Here is a 16,810-nt window from a genome sequence, read left to right as displayed (position 1 = left end):
ACAGTCAGTTTCAATGTCCACATTGGTCATGCCTAGATGTATAAGTGGTAGAAGACCTGCTCTCATCGCCTCCAACTCCATATGGAAGGCCGATCTAACATAGGAAAAGGGGCGTGCAATAGCTGCTAAACACACGCCACTCTCATCTCTAATGACAGTCCCGATTCCCCTTTTACCCGTTTCAACATGGAACGCTCCATCAATGTTCATCTTAAGTCGACCACTCGAAAGGAGTTGTCATTTAGTCTGAAGCATGTTCTTCTTCTTTATCGTCACTGGGTGAACATTGTGGTAGTCACTTAGGAGCTTTGATGCCCATCTAACCGATTTAAGTTGGTTGAAAGTCGTCCCCCTCCACCGCACACAATTGCTTTCAGACCACAAAGGCTATAGTAGCATATAGAAGACATCACGCTGGTCATGAGGGAAATTCTCACTCACATGCAAAACCCATGCAGAACAAGAGTGTGCATGGTGAGTACGTATGTACCTCGAGCTTCAGTGGTCCAAGGCGCCAAAATTAATCCCACCACCAGCTTGCAGTCTTTAAACACATGTATCTCATCTTCAACATAATTATTGCAAAACACACCAGGTATCAAGATTCACCCATTTCTTTGCCAACGCCAATTTTGTTGGCAGTATATATTGTTAAACAGCAACAAGCGTGGCCCATGGCCCACCATTATACCGATACTGTCCCAACTTAACCACTTGTTAGGTGTTGGGTTTTAATCACAAAAGGCCTCAGTATAATTGGGTGAGATCCACCCACTTATAAGTTATATTATATTTGTCACTTTTCAAATGTGGGATATTTCCTCTCCAACACGCCCCCACACGTGCAACCTAACTCTAGGTATGCACGTGAAATTAATTAACAATCCAATTCCCACATTGGAAATTGGGACACAAGTCTCATATTAGAGACTTGGCCAATATAACAATCCAATTCCCACATTGGAAATTGGGACACAAGCTACATCAGACACTTAGTAACAATCCAATCGGAATTTTTCGATGGCAATATAAGGAACCCAAATTCGGGCCCATGATAATTGGAGATGTAATTGGAGAGGGACCCGCTCTGATACCATGTTAAACAGCGACAAGCGTGGCTCGTGGCCTACCATTGTACTGATACTGTCCCAACTTAACCACCTGTTAGGTGTTGGGTTTTAATCACAAAAGGCATCGGTACAATTGGGTGAGATCCACCAACTTATAAGTTATATTTTATTTGTCACTTTTCAAATGTGGGATCTTTCCTCTCCAACATATATACCTGTATGAAATCTCCACAAAGACTGCCTGACTTTCAGTGGAACCCGTGCCTTCCAAAGATTTTGCCAGTGCACATTTCGACGAACATTACTAGAAGTAAAGGCATGGTTTGTGAGATTTTCAGCAAGTCTAATGGTATGATAACCACTCTCCACATTATATAACACCAGTTTATCAAAATGCCAAACCCATTTGTTAGCATGAGCCTGAGTACTCAAGAGGATGTTGGCTATAATATTAGCCTCAATCTCAGTGAATAATTCTTCTGTAAAAGGTAGAGCCCACTCATTCTCTTACTGGTCAATTAAATCTTCAACAAGTAAATACTCACTCAAGTCCGAATCATAGGTAGAGAAAAACGCTTAAAAGTGTAGGGCAATGGGAGCCAAGGGTCCTCCCAAACCCTAATCCATGCACCATTGCCAACCTGATACCTTAAACTCTGTCACAAAACATCGATCTTGACCTTTCAAAGTACTATGGCAAGCAAAGAGACATCCCCTCATAGTATGCATAGAATCAGAATCCAGAAAGTACCTCGCTTTAAATAGTCGAGCAATAAGAGAATGAGGATTCTGAATAAGTCAGCAACCTTGCTTGGCCAGGAGCGCAAGATTAAACTGATGCATATTTCGAAATCACAATCCACACTCAGCCTTAGGCAAACATAATCTTTCCCAAGCGAGCCAGTGTACTTCTTGTCTGCTTATTCCGTAGAACCCCACCAAAACTTTACCATCAAATTAAGCATCTCGTTACAAAAATGGGTTGGAATTTCGAAGCAACTCATGACATATGTAGGAATGAACTGAGCTACCACCTTAATAAGGACTTCTTTCTCAGCAGCACTACGTTTCTCCCGCCACCCTTTGGTACTCTTTTTATAATCTCATTCAAAAACTTAAATGCCTCAATTTTGGAGAAACTGAGCTTAATAGGGAGTCTAAAATATTTCTCATGCTTGTCAACCCTACTCACTTGCAACACAGTATCAATATCATCTTGCTTGTCTTTGCGCACGTTCTTACTGAAACTGATACTACTCTTCTGGTAGTTAATGAGTTGACCAGACATCTTTTCATACTCCCTAAAAACTTCTTTCAATACAAAGGTGTCTCCAAACTCCGCTTTAAAAAAATAAATGAATTGTCAACGAAAAATAAATGTGAAATACAAGGCGCATCCGTACTGATTCGATACAAACATTATTGCTTTCTACCTTCAGCATAAGTCTTGAGATGACCTCTGCACATAATAAAAACAGATATAACAAAATTGAATCAGTACTGAAAAGATTGAGACCAAGCTTAACTTTGTTGTGAAAAAGAGAGAGAAAGAAAAAAATAGTGAAAACTTTCTTTCTCATCTTTATGTGATGCATGTGTTGCCTGTGAAAATCGTGGAAGGCAATATGGAAAAGATTGAGACCAAACTTAACTTTATTGTGCTGAAAAACTTTAAGATTGAGACCAAACTTAACTTTATTGTGCTGAAAAACTTTCTTTCTTATCTTTTTGTGATGTGTTGCCTATGAAAATCATCTGGGCCAAGATAGCTGAGGGGCCTGGGAAACAATTTACTTCCCTTCTTCAATAGATTGAGGGGGTATGCCAACAGACAGCCGAGAGGTCAAGTGTGCAATTATAAATATGATGCGCATTTTCTAACTTATCAAACGATTGTTGGTCGAGGAAAGAACTGATTCTTGGTCAAAGATTTGCTACCTTGATATTTAAGAACTTGGTGGCTGATGGTCAAGTGAATCAGGTGTACTGGTAATTGTGTGAGGGAATCTGATTTTTTTTTTTAACTGAGATTAGGTCAATTTTTTTGAAGTAAAAACACTTAACAATAAATAAAAATTAGTAACTAATGAAATTATTGAGATTATATGTGTACAATGATAAATAACATTATAAGACAAACAAAGCAATCAATAACAGAAGCATAAAAAGTAAGAGAGTAAAAGCAATAATTAACAACAGAAAAGAAAAGCTTGAAAACAAAATACTTGAGAAAGTAAGTTTGGAAACAAATCGATACTAAGTTATAGGGCTGTCAATTCTAACACGACTAGAAACCCGCACGAAATAAAGCGGGTTGAACCCGCACAATTAAAAAGCGGGTCGGCCGTGGGTCAACCCGCCATGATCCATTTAATGAATGGGTTGGCCACGGGTCAACCCGGCAGGCCGCCAACATGAAGTGAACCCGTATAACCCAATTATGTTGTACTTCTACTTGAAATTTTGGACGTTGGGAGTATTTGATCATATGATTAAGCAATTTGAAATATTTTGCTTTATAATTATTGGATTTAATTATTTATGAATTATATATAATTATTTATATTATTTGTCTTGTGGAGTTTTTAGCGAATTTAATCAATTTATGCATTTTTTTAGTTAAATGGGTCACATTATTAACCTTAAAGGGGTCATTTTGTCTAACATTACACGTCCTATTTATTAAATGGGTTAAGCGGGTTGGAAATGGGTAGCCTGTTTAATAAATAGGTTGAGTTTGGATTTAAATTTTTGACACGATTATTAAATGGGTTGGGTTTGAGTTTGTCTCTTGCGACACTACAAATATCTTGACCTGACACGACCCATTGACAGCTCTACTAAGTTACTAGGGACTGACTTGAAACTTAACAAAGCTAAAAAGTAATAAATTGGGAAAAAAACATTCTACCTAACTAGAAAGTAAAACGAGAATGAAAAAGCTACAGGCTTGAGTTTATGGAGTTATGTGTCAAATATGAGTTGACTTGTATTATTTGGCATGATCGATCTCTTAACTCTTTGAGTTTGAGTAGAACTTGATTTTCTTTTTGCTTAAAGACTCTGTCTCTGACTGCTCCCAATAGTTATTATCGACTGGTTTAATATAAAATTCTATCTTGATCGACTTCGATTGTCATCTCAATGGCAGGAATTGATCTTGAGTCTGGCTGTCTTGAATGAGACTCTCTTTAGAGCAAATTCACCCGTTGGGTCATTGGGTTATTGGTCAGACATTGTTCACTGATTTTTGAAATTGATCTAGAGAGTGACGCAAAGTGACTCAAGTCTATTTAAAAACTAACCTAGTGACCTAAACCCAACGGGTGGAAATAAACATAAAAAAGCAGTGAACATGGTCCAGTACCCAGTACCCAGTGGCCCAACCGTTGAACTTGTTCTTATTGGCTAATGTTATCTTGAAGTTGAGTAAAATACTATGTTTGAGTAATTTATATCCTTATCACTTACTAACTCCAATACATCGATTACTTATTTCTAAAGTAGTTTGAGTTGGATTTGTAAACTAATACGAATGACTTGTAGAGTGAATGACCAAACTTGTCTTCTCAATTATTGAGTATATGAGCCCGGCCATAACCAACGGCCTAAAACACAATCAGTCTTAACTTGTATCGAACAGAAAGTAATGTAATTTTTGCCGTGTGATGTTCACCACCGAGAAGTCGATAGAAAGTTTCCAATTCTTCTTGTTTCTTCTTCTTCCCTCACGCGATTAACAGGCGCATCATAGTCGTAGTCGTACAACCCAACGCCCAAAAGGACCGCACTATCTTTTCAAAATTTAGCGAAAGCTTTCACGGCGCCAAAGCCACCCAACACCCCCCCTTGGCTATCGTCAGATTCCTCCACGTGGCGCACTCCTCCCGAGGCACAGTAAACTTTCTCACCTTACGTGGGATCTCCAACTTTCGGCCGTCACAAATCCCTCCCTCAACTTCGCTGTCGTCTGATCACTCCCCCCACCCCACCTCGCTGACCTTATACGTCGTCGTCGTTTCTCTCTCTGATCCCGGGCATTTCCTCCCTCTCCCCCTCCTGAGTTTCATCGCCACCTGTTCTCTTTCAAACTCCAATTCCAAAGCGTTTCTCTGGCAATGTGGAATTTCCAGGACTAGGTCTGCGATTCGCCGACGACTGGTCTCTCCGGCTCCGAGAGTTTCTGCTTTTCGCGCCATGACCGATCCTCAGGTCACTTAGGGGTCTCTGCGCCGGGTGGTCTTGCTGGAAGGAAGCGGAGATTTCGATCCGAGCTTCCGAGTCGGTGAGACTTTGCGTTTCGATTTCCGGCTCGGATTGCGCTCGATTCGAAACGATGTCGTCTAAAGTTGTCTACGAAGGTTGGATGGTGCGGTACGGCCGGAGGAAGATCGGCCGATCCTTCATTCACATGCGCTATTTCGTCCTCGAGTCTCGCCTTCTCGCTTACTACAAGAGGAAGCCGCAAGATAATCAGGTCAGTCAGCTCTTCAGTTTTAGTACAAGTAGTAGAATCTTGAGGTTTTTTTTTTTCAGTTTGTTTTGATAATTGTGGATGGAAATTGTAGTTAGAATTCATTTCGGTGAGGTGTTTTGGTGTTTTGCTTGATTAGGTTCCGATCAAGACGTTGTTAATTGATGGGAATTGTAGAGTGGAGGACCGAGGCTTGAAGACTCACCATGGGCATGTGAGTTCATTAATGCTCTCAAGTAATTTGCATTTGTAATTCTTGCCCGTAGAAGCATTGTATGAATGTGTTCTGTAATTTTCGGGTTTGCTTGTGGACTGTCGGTCAGGGTTCATTTGAGTTCTTCAACTTGTTAACTTCCGACCCTGGCAATTCACAAACATTGCCACCTTTCAAAGTAAACTAAATGTTTCTTATAATTAAGTTGCTTTTGAGGTTAAAATCTTGTGATTTGATTGTGTAATTTCTATCCAAAAGTTATGCTACTAAGACGCTTGATGAAGTTTTAAATGTCTGCTTGTGGGTTGAAGCTTCACAAACAAAAGTTTGTTTTTGAGCTGAATTGGTTTGTTCATCAAGCTATGGTCGTGTGCAGTGCTTTCTATACTTTTGCTGGTGATGGTCCTGATATTTTGTTTATATATCTTTTGGTGCAGATGGTATATGTTTTATCTGTTTACAACAAGAAAGATAAGTACCTTCGAATTACGGTGAGTGGTTTTTCCTTTGCTCTTTTTGGAATTATATGAAGATACTGCCTTTGATGTTCTTCCAAACTTACATGACATGTATGGGCAGTTCGAAAAATTTAGAAAATTTGCATACTGTTAGATTTGACCATTTATTCTCTGTCAACTTGACTTGCATTTTCATACTATTTACAAGCTCTTGTGTGACAAATGCTGGCTTTATGATTTATTTGCTAAAACAATGTTTTTAAAATGAAACACTTTGGTTAGAAGGGCTAATAAGTTCTCAAGTATCAGGTGCTGCCATTTTTCGTAGTCATTGGGGCTGTTCATATATGCCTGTTTATTTTGTTATTGGCCTTATTATGGTGCACATGCAGCCACCATGTAATAAGGTGAAGTAATAAGCTTTAGATTACTACCTCCCCAGTTCTAGCTTCAGCATGTTATGTGCAGAGGCATGCTGTACTCTCTTTTTTAGGCACTAATCTACCGATGAGATAAAACTCCTGATTAAAGTGCTACCTATATAGTTTGTAGGACTTCCATCTGTTCATTTTGGGCTCTAAGGGCTTGAGTCGGAGTCTGATATATAGAGCACAGGATGGTGCTTAGTATTAATTGTAAATTGTAAATGTTATATTTTTATATATTTTATATTAAGGAGAACGAGATTTTGTCTCCCTTTTTGCCCGCTTTTTTATTTTTTATTTACTTCCGTTTCAAAGCTGGTTACATTTGGTTACAAAGGATAGTTGTTGTAACAGAAAACATTGTATTACCTAAAAATATCTGAAGCATCTGGGCTCGTCAGTGTTTTCTTATTTTTCATTTTATTATAATTAGGAGGGGATAATGATAAAGTAAAAATATACATAATCGTCTGTTCCACTTCCATTCACTTTAATTATCAAACCAGTCAAGACAAGGTATTACCTTTTCTATTGAATCATTCAATTAAGAGTATAGAGAACACGTACATTTTTCTTTTTCCTAGGGATTACACTTCTTATTCTCTTCTTTTCTTCCTAAATTCCTAAGCATAGTGTAGGATCTTTTTTATTCTATAATACTCGTAACTTTCGTAAGTATGATTTTGTCTTACTTAACAAAGAAATGTAGCAGATGTCTAGAAGCAAGAGACGTGTTTACTTAATGTTACTGGCTGACTGTAAAGTGAACAAGTATCTGAGCATTTTCTGTTAATAACTTTATCAACAGTTTTTCATATACTGTCTACTACACAATGGTACTTGGTTTTTTCGTGGTGTTCTTGTTGATCTATATTCAAGCAATCATATATGTATAATATTGTCTACAACACAATGGGCACTTGGTGTTCTTGGTTTTTGGTAAATGTTTTGAACTCTTGGGGTTGAAATTCTATCGCTTTCTCTGGGAATTATCTATTTGTGAAGTTATGTCATACATAGTAGCTGTGTAAGAAATATTGATACACACACACATACGTTCTTCTTTTGTTAACTGCTTTAAACTCCTGAGAGCTGAAGTTAATTCTGCTCAACTAGTTGTCTTCTTTTCTTGTTGTGCGGAATATTTATGTATTTGGGTTATGTTCTTGCTTCAGATGGCAGCATTTAACATCCAGGAGGCACTAGTATGGAAGGAAAAAATTGAATATGTCATTGATCAGGTAATTGTTTTTGGACTGGTGCTTATTAGTATGATAACATTCTTCCTCCCCTGCACCCTCCATATCTTGTTATTTGAAATAGAGACAACTTATGCTTTCTCGCATGTCATGAGCTAATGGGTACATGATCGATTCCACATTGATTTGTGCAGCATCAAGGTTCACAAGCTGCAAATGGGAACAAATATGTTTCTTTTGAATACAAATCTGGAATGGATAATGGGAGGACGGCTTCCTCATCAGACCGTGAAAGTCAGTAAGTATATGAATTTGTTTGGGGGAAAAGAAACAGAATTTAACTGATATGTAATGATAAATTTATCATACACAGCCACATATTGCATGATTTTGGATATTGATAGACGATGATCTGTGATCTTTCTTCTTTTTGATTGTCCTTCACATGCTCTTCAATGTTACATTTAAATTTTGAAAGGAAGAAACAGAGAAAGGGAAAATATGCAAGTAGGAAAAGCACTTCTCGAACCTAGTTTTGAGCATTGGAGAGCGTACTGGTTGACATACTAGTTGAACCATGAAGGAATAAACTAAAAGATGCTACTAGTTGTAAAATAACTGTCTTCTTATTATCTCATGTTGTCCAGTATTTCAAAATTTATCTATGCTTCTATCATCTTATGTCAGGCCATTAAATGTACAGTTCAGAAATGACCGTTGTCTTATTTTTTCGTTTACTGCTTCAAAGTCTACCTATTTTGCAGTGACATACTTTATTTCCAGCATATACTTTTTGAACTTAAAATATGATTTTTCATTTTTGTCTATGTGGTCTAGGTTTTTGACACAACTACTATCTTAATCTGTTCCATAATTTCTATGCAGGTTTAGTGCCCAGGAAGATGAAGATGACACTCATCCAAATTTGTTACGAAGAACAACAATTGGAAATGGTCTAAACTGAGATTTCTTTTTCTCATTGAATTCTAGATAGATAGGTGCAATCTCTCCCCGATCTTACTGTCGTTGATAATATACAGGTCCTCCAGAATCGATATTTGACTGGACAAGAGAACTAGACTCGGAGCTGTCTAACCAGAGCAACAATAATCAAGCATTTTCCCGGAAGCACTGGCGTCTTCTTCAATGCCAAAACGGTGAAGCACCCCTTACACCCCCACCCCCCGTATACTGCTTTTATTAAAGCTAGAGATGTGACTTGGCAACATAATTGTTAACTATTTGATAATGGCATTGATGAGAATCTATTTATCATTTTTTTTTCTATTTTTGGATTTTGGCAGGACTACGCATTTTCGAAGAGCTTCTTGAAGTAGACTACCTTGTATGGAATTCTTTCTTTGTTTAGCTTTTCAATTATGCCATTTTTTTTATGTCAGGTTGTCTTAGGTTGCAAACTCATTTTGTTATTTATTTGCAGCCAAGGAGTTGTAGTAGAGCCATGAAAGCTGTAGGAGTGGTTGAGGCTACTTGTGAAGAAATTTTCGAGCTTGTTATGAGCATGGATCAAACACGGTTTGAGTAGGTGTTTCCTTTTACAATTTTACATTTTATAGAGTTTCCCTGATGATGTTGATGTGCATCCGATTCAAATTTATTTTTCTATGCCATGAAAGTACTAAGTACATCATTGGTTAATCTTATTTGTAAAAATAAAGAAGTGCAAATTGAAATCATTCATAGCAGTATCAGTTGTGGTCCAGGGATAGGGCTCATTACTGACAATGTGTGTGTATGTGTGCGCATTGACAGAGGTGTTCCAAATTTAATCCAAAATGTCAGTTTTATCTTATATGGCATGACTTGTTGATTGTCATGGGTATGCGATTTGTGGCCAGTGGGCCCCATATTGTATATGCATACTGAAATTGAAATATCTGAATTCGGTGCTTGTATTGCTACCATTTATCACCAATATTTCTGGTGTAAGAATGTTTTTATATTCCTAAATGAACGCATCTTCATAGATTTTTTTTTTCATTGGCTATTTCATTTGGATTTTTCTTAGAGTGTGCATGTGGGCAGGATGTGTTGCAGCATTTCTTTAATTGAATGGATTCTGTAGTTAAGATATGGTTCTGTGGTCTATCTATATACGCTTGGGATTCCATTAGTTTCTTTCCTTGGATAATGTATCATGACACACCCATTTGAATCTATTAACCTGAGCCATTGGCGCTCCTCCGGAATTACCCATGCTGGATGAGTGGACACTTCATGGATCTTATGGTCCAATCTGTAGTTTTCCATGGGTTATGCTGTTATATTTTTATCTTAAATGGTATGATTATTGATTTCGTCTTTCCATTGCAGGTGGGATTGTAGTTTCCAGTATGGTAGCTTAGTTGAGGAAGTGGATGGACATACAGCAGTACTTTATCATAGGCTTCAGCTAGACTGGTTCCCAATGTAATTCCTTCACCATGATCCTGATTGTAGTTTCATATTCTTCTAAACAATCTAGTCGGATATAGTATCTACTTGTTATAGACTTTTCTTTGAGCTTCAATTGTCCTATTTGCTCGAGAAGTTTGGAGAATATGTTACAAATTTTTCGTGGTTTCAGACTTTTGTTATGGCTTTCTCTTGCTTATGGTAATTAGAAATGTGTAGTCATGTCTTGTCTACCATTCTACCTAGCTCTAAGGGGAGAATGGGTATGACTTATGCATTTCTCAATTTTGTTGCTCAAGGATCGTTTGTGTTTCAGGGTTGTGTGGCCCCGTGACCTATGCTATGTGCGGTATTGGCGTCGAAATGATGATGGGAGCTATGGTAATTTGTACTGCTTGCATGACTCTCATTAATCGGTGGAGATAATTTGCCAATCATCTTTTCTTTTCATGGTGCAGTTGTGTTATTTCGTTCTAGGGAGCATGAGAACTGTGGCCCACAGCCAGGTTATGTGCGGGCACATATTGAAAGTAAGTTCTTTTCTTCTCTAGAGGTAGAAGCATTCATGGGATGAGAATTAGTTGGGATTGTTCGTCTTCTCTTTTAGTTTATAGTAAACCATATAAGTAACAACATTTTTACTTCTTTCTTTTAAGGTGGGGGATTCAACATTTCCCCTCTAAAACCTCGAAATGGGAGGCCCAGAACTCAGGTGCAGCATCTGATGCAGATTGATCTAAAAGGATGGGGTGTGGGTTATGTATCATCCTTTCAGCAGCATTGTCTCCTTCAGGTGTTAAATAGTGTTGCCGGTAAGTTCCTTATTTACTTTTATAACAGCTTTCAATCTTCAATGCTACGTAAAAAGTTCTGTGTTAGTTCTATGATTGATCACCACGCATTGCACATTGTACATAACCTCTGTGTACTTCACTTTCTGTTTTGTTCGAATGTTTGTAGCTCAGCAGATGGCCTTGAGGCAAATTTTCTTTTGTCACATAGTATTTGGAAATCTGAGTGAACTTTTGGCACTGCAGTAAAAACAGTTGAATATAAGAAATTATGTCTTCAATACATTAATGAATTTGAAATCTTTTCTCAATCAGCTACTCCATGTTGTGATTTCACATGGTTGTTTTGTTTTTATTTTTATTTATTTATTTATTTTAATTTTTTTTTCTCTTTACTGATTTTCAGTAGTTTAGTCAAATTCTTTCATTCAACATCTCACTGGAGCACCGAGAGATTCTATGCTTATTTTCTTTTCTTTTTATTAAAGGGCTGCGTGAGTGGTTTTCTCAGACGGATGAAAGGAATGCTCCTCCTAGGATCCCTGTTATGGTCAATATGTCCTCAGCTTCTGTTTCTTCTCGCAAGGGTCAAAAGTTGCTTGATTCTTCTGTTAGTTCTGCAAATAGAAATTCGGTGATGATGGATGAATACTCGGATGAGGATGAAGAATTTCAAATCGCTGAGGCTGAACAAGAGGTTAGATCTGGATTCAAGACTTGTGCTCGTATGCTTTCTGTATATAAAGGAATACAAATTATAGTTTTTTGCTCCTTTTCCAGGCATACCAGAATGGGATTCAGAGTGATGTCAAGAGAACAGGTAGATAATTACCATCTCAGTCTCATTCTAATGGTCTTGATCCTTGTTTAATGAATTGATTGGAGCACCTAATTACAATGTCTCTCATGATATGAAGCCGTAGAAGAAGAACCAGCCGACCAAATTGATTTGTCCTGTTTTTCGGGTAATCTACGGCGTGATAATAATGACAAAGGCCGTGATTGCTGGACAATTTCGGACGGAAACAACTTCAGAGTTCGTAGCAAGCATTTTTGTTATGACAAGACGAAGGTTCTTTTACTTGACCTGCTTTTTATGTAATTTCTGATTCATTTATTTATTTTTAAATTATGAACCAACATTTATTGGTTAATGACTGATACCCTTGTCGGCATGCTATCTGAAGATTCCTGCAGGAAAACATCTAATGGATCTCGTTGCTGTTGATTGGTTTAAAGATACAAAGAGAATGGACCATGTTGTAAGGCGTCAAGGATGTGCAGCACAAGTATGTATTCAAGTCCTATCCTACTTAGATGGAATAAAAAGCAGTTGCTGCTTTGCATATTACTTTACGTCTCTTAGAAGTTCTAATCCCCTTTTCTACGGAAGGTGTTTCTAGACTATTTTCTGAACAATACCAAGAGCCTCTTTTGCATTCGAATTTGTACCGTCTTAATGGAGAATCACAAAACTTGAATGTACTTTAGGTTAAAATGTATATTTCGTTTTCAAGATCCAATAGGACTTGCACTTATCAAATATTTGATTGAACTTTCGGTGAGAATGGATGATATGTATGAGTTCGTTGGTAACTTGGTGTTAATATGATATAAAAAACTGCACAATTAAATTTTATAGGCTCGATTTTTGGACTTTAGCAGTAGTCAGATGAACTGTAGTGGTGGAATTGACGAATGCTATAGGTTAAACCAGTTTGTATAATCAGATGCCATTTTAGTAATGATGACTGTGTTTTGGGTAGTGTGGGGCTTAGGAAAAAAAGGGATTTTGACACCAGCCTTGGACGGAGGAGTGAGGTAATAGTATTGTGTGATATATTGATAATCTGGTTCTTCTTCTTCTACTTCCTCTTCTTCTTTCTTCTTCTTTTTTTTTTTTTTGCATTGTGAAATTACAGATCATTTTAGTAGGACTGTAAACTGTTACCGTAATTGAGCATAGTTGTCCTAGTTAGGACTTGATGGATTTCTCTCTTTGTTTGGTTGATACGTTTTGAGCTGCAGGATACGTTCATTGATCCTAATGAGTTCCTTCTTTGCTTCATTTTCTTTACATTTGTAATATCTGAATATTGTTTGTATATTTGTGTAGGTTGCCTCAGAAAAAGGTCTTTTCTCTATAGTCTTCAATCTCCAAGTAAGTTGCTTTACTTTTCTGTCTCAACTAGTCTTGATGTTTGAGGAGTTAGGAATTGATGATTCCTGTTTACAGGTTCCTGGGTCAACACATTATAGTATGGTATTCTATTTTGTGACAAAGCAATTAGTACCTGGATCTCTCCTGCAACGTTTTGTTGACGGTGATGATGAATTCCGTACTAGTAGACTGAAGCTTATTCCATCAGTTCCTAAGGTATTGATCTCAGTTTCTATAAATTCCGTACTAGTCGACTGAAGCTTATTTATCAGTTCATAAGGTATTGACTCAGTTTTTTATACGATTAAAAATAAAAAATATAGAAGTCCAATTTCAGGAATTTGGCCTTCTAGTTTATATGGAAACATATATATATTGAAAGTATTGTTCTTTTTTGTTGTTTTGGGCTTTTTAAGCCCCCATTTATAAAAAAATATACACATTCATACACAGACACACTCGCACACACATATGTAATAAGTATCTTTCTTTTGGAATGTTAGTATTTTCTAAAAGGATCTACAGATATCATAGTGTTGGCGATACTTTGGGATTTTAGAATGATCACTACAGAAATGGGATGCAAATTTCTGTGCCATATCTGATCCAAATCATTTTGGCTACTTCCAATCTTTGTTTCAAAGAAAGGAAAAGGAAAAGATCAATACAACACAATCAAGATTGCTTAGAAGGAAGAACTAGACAATACCAAGAAGAATCATCAATAGCAGGATTAAAGATCAAACCCCATATTAGGCTTAACATGCTAGCAATTCAACTGCCTAACTTAAATCAGAAACATTTGACAAAAGGCTTATGCATCATATCACAACTCATATAAAGGTGCCAGTCAACCACACAATGACATGAGCACCAGCCAACAAAATTGAATCAGTGAGCTTCCATTGCCTAGTAACATGGCAATGAATAGGGAATGCCCCAAATTAAGAGGCACTGAACTAAGTTGATATTGACGTTTAAAAGTCCTTGACCATTTCCCCAAGGAAATGCTGTGGCCAAAAGCTTCTCAAAGATTTAGGGAGATGCATTCTTTCTAACTTGCAACGACAGATTCAATGAAGTCTAGTCAAGGTGTAATATTCCAGAACTCAATCCAGGAGTTTTAACTTCCAAGCAGAATATAGTATAAAGGCCAGTAGGAGATGGAAGCCAGAATCCTCTCTAGTTCAACTCTTTTTCCTTATATTTCCTAGTCTCCATTTGCAACTCTATACAAAGCTAAGAATGCACAAATTTCACCAAAAGAAAAACCAAATCATAAGAATTGATTGGCAGTCTCCCATACCATCGAGTACATGCCTTCATGGTTTAGAATGGAAACCCATGATTACAGAGAGAGCGCTTGAGTGGCCTTCTGAGGAAGATCTGAATGAACCATCTAACAAAGCATTGACATCCAGTTTAGCTAATGAAACCTTAACTGCAGGTTTGTTCAGATGAAGAATTTCCCATTCTTATATGCTTATTGTGGTGGTATTTTCTTTGATTTTCCTGCAGAAGCTCTGTTTTTTTTTTTTTTATATATTTATATATTTATTTATTTATTTTTTATATAACTCTATTTCTGTATGTTTTATCTTCTTCTCTTATTCTCTGTTATATACTAGAAACAGGGTATGTTTCATATATGTCATTGAGTATTATTTATGGAACCATGCAGGGTTCATGGATTGTTCGCCAGAGTGTTGGAAGCACCCCTTGTTTGTTGGGAAAAGCTGTTGATTGCAATTACATCCGCGGTCCTAAGTACTTAGAAGTAATATAAAGCTCCCTTTTTGGGCCTGGACTTTGGACCTGTTTTTGTTATATCTGTTATTAAGGGTTTTCATATTTCTGCAGATTGATGTGGATATTGGTTCCTCTACTGTTGCTAATGGTGTTTTGGGGCTTGTAACTGGTGTAATTACAACATTGGTGGTTGACATGGCTTTTCTTGTACAGGTATGTTTTCTTACCTAATCCAAAAATCTTAATAAACTGTGATCTGGAATCAATCCAAAACAGATGGTATGTTTTTTGTTCTAGCACACAACTTATGGCAATCCTGATCTTTTGTTCTACTGAATCGTTATTTCTTGTTCGTTTTTCTTAGTCAGAATGGAAAATTAATAATTGATACCAACTAGGACGCTTTCGCCCTTTCACTGTAATGGCAAAAATGACAAATACTCCGCATATGATATCAGATTAAATGAAGAAGTTTTTGTAATTTGATTTAAGATAACACACAGTATACATGTTCCATTGTCATCTTTGGTATGATGTCATTTACTGACATAGAAACTGGCTTATTTATGATTACAGCATGCATTGTTATAAGACCAATTTGATCTCAATTTAACTGGTTCCATGGAAATTGATTAGGATGATGCATTTGCGTATTTAATTTTGTTTAGAAAGTTCATTTCTTTTTTCTATTTCGCATTGAGAGATGTGGATAGTTGGATACGGCTTTTATGTCTGATAGTCAAGCTTTCATCAATTTGTAATTAAAGCGCTAGTGCTACTGTCGTAAAGTGTTGTTATTAACGTCTTAGATCTTTATTAATGTATAATTGTGCTCGAGTAATCAGCAATGCTTAGGGTATGAAACTCTTTTCCTTGCATGGTTTATGCATATGAGCAATGGTTGGCAAATGTTATGTTACTTTGTAAGTTGACTAAGAATTGGTTTCCTACAGGCAAATACTACAGATGAATTGCCAGAGCGGCTAATTGGTGCAGTCCGTGTTTCTCATATAGAACTAAAATCTGCCATAACTCCAAAGCTGGAGGCGGATCCATCTACATCATGACAGAAAGACAATTAACCCTTCTGGTTTTATACAAAATCATTGGTTCAGATATGCTTGTAATTCATCTCCTTATATCATTGCCATATCTCACTTCAGGAATGAAGATAGTCAATATCTCAAGTGCAGTTTTTGCACAAAAGTGACAGGACTTTTATAATAAGTACAGTCCAGGTAAATTGTTTTGTTCAATATTTTTTCGTTCAATTCAAGGTATATTCTTCCTTTCCAGCCTTTGGGGACTGTCAAGTTTGGGTCCATGCTGAATATTAGGTGTTTTTAGTGGTTCTCATTGGTAATAGCAGGATGGTTTGTAGTTACTTCGTACCAAGTTTTGTAAGACATTTTATAGAATGGGAATGGCATAGGGCTATTGGATCGATAGAGTAATAGCAACCTTGCATCTGGAATGACCCATGGGTTGGCCCGTGTTCCTATGCATATGACCCAGTTTTGCATATACAGTATTTGTTGCATGACTATATGTCAGCGACTACATATTTTATGAAGCAGCTGGCCCTTGTAGTAGTACCCCTCCAAATTGCATGTTCTTTTTGTACCTGCTGAAAGAATTGGCAAGCCAGCAGATTTGTTTATTTGTAAACTTTGGATATCTATAAAGAAAGAGTTGTCCCTCTGTGGGATGGGAGTCTGTCTTTCTGTTTTGTACCAAGTATTAATCAAGTTGGTTCATCTTTTTAAAAGATTAATCTGACCTGCTTATGAATTGCGTTGCGACATCAGTGTCCGAACTTTTTTTTTTGTTTATTTTTTATTTTTTGAATCAAGT

General features: G+C 37.1%; 1 protein-coding gene across 2 annotated transcripts; it reads left to right on the top strand.

Annotated features, from left to right (window-relative positions):
• Positions 1-4,717: 4,717 nt before the first annotated feature.
• Positions 4,718-16,676, top strand: LOC112176096 (protein ENHANCED DISEASE RESISTANCE 2). Of its 2 annotated transcripts, none has more exons than XM_024313918.2 (22): positions 4,718-5,547; positions 5,684-5,758; positions 6,196-6,249; positions 7,817-7,882; positions 8,035-8,138; positions 8,726-8,787; positions 8,881-8,997; positions 9,145-9,185; positions 9,282-9,382; positions 10,175-10,270; positions 10,572-10,636; positions 10,714-10,785; positions 10,912-11,067; positions 11,535-11,743; positions 11,827-11,866; positions 11,964-12,118; positions 12,234-12,335; positions 13,163-13,207; positions 13,283-13,423; positions 14,889-14,984; positions 15,068-15,169; positions 15,910-16,676. In XM_024313918.2, the coding sequence occupies exons 1-22, from the start codon at positions 5,407-5,409 to the stop codon at positions 16,021-16,023; spliced, it is 2,154 nt and encodes a 717-aa protein (XP_024169686.1). In that variant the 5' UTR covers positions 4,718-5,406; the 3' UTR covers positions 16,024-16,676. The 2 variants fall into 2 exon arrangements, with proteins under 2 accessions (XP_024169686.1, XP_024169685.1); XM_024313917.2 differs by having other exon boundaries at positions 4,719-5,547; positions 8,726-8,793.
• The last annotated feature ends 134 nt before the right edge of the window (positions 16,677-16,810 follow it).

The sequence above is a fragment of the Rosa chinensis genome, chromosome 7 (genome assembly GCF_002994745.2).
Source record: "Rosa chinensis cultivar Old Blush chromosome 7, RchiOBHm-V2, whole genome shotgun sequence".
Classification (NCBI taxonomy): Eukaryota; Viridiplantae; Streptophyta; class Magnoliopsida; order Rosales; family Rosaceae; genus Rosa; species Rosa chinensis.
Note: the sequence above shows the minus strand (reverse complement) of the source record. Positions and strands in the feature narration are given on the sequence as shown.

Coding starts and splice junctions, on each gene's coding strand:
- LOC112176096 (XM_024313917.2), top strand. CDS start 5,407: ATGTCGTCTAAAGTTGTCTACGAAGGTTGGATGGTGCGGTACGGCCGG. Junction 11,068..11,534: donor GGTGTTAAATAGTGTTGCCG/GTAAGTTCCTTA, acceptor TTTTTATTAAAG/GGCTGCGTGAGTGGTTTTCT. Junction 14,985..15,067: donor GCGGTCCTAAGTACTTAGAA/GTAATATAAAGC, acceptor ATATTTCTGCAG/ATTGATGTGGATATTGGTTC.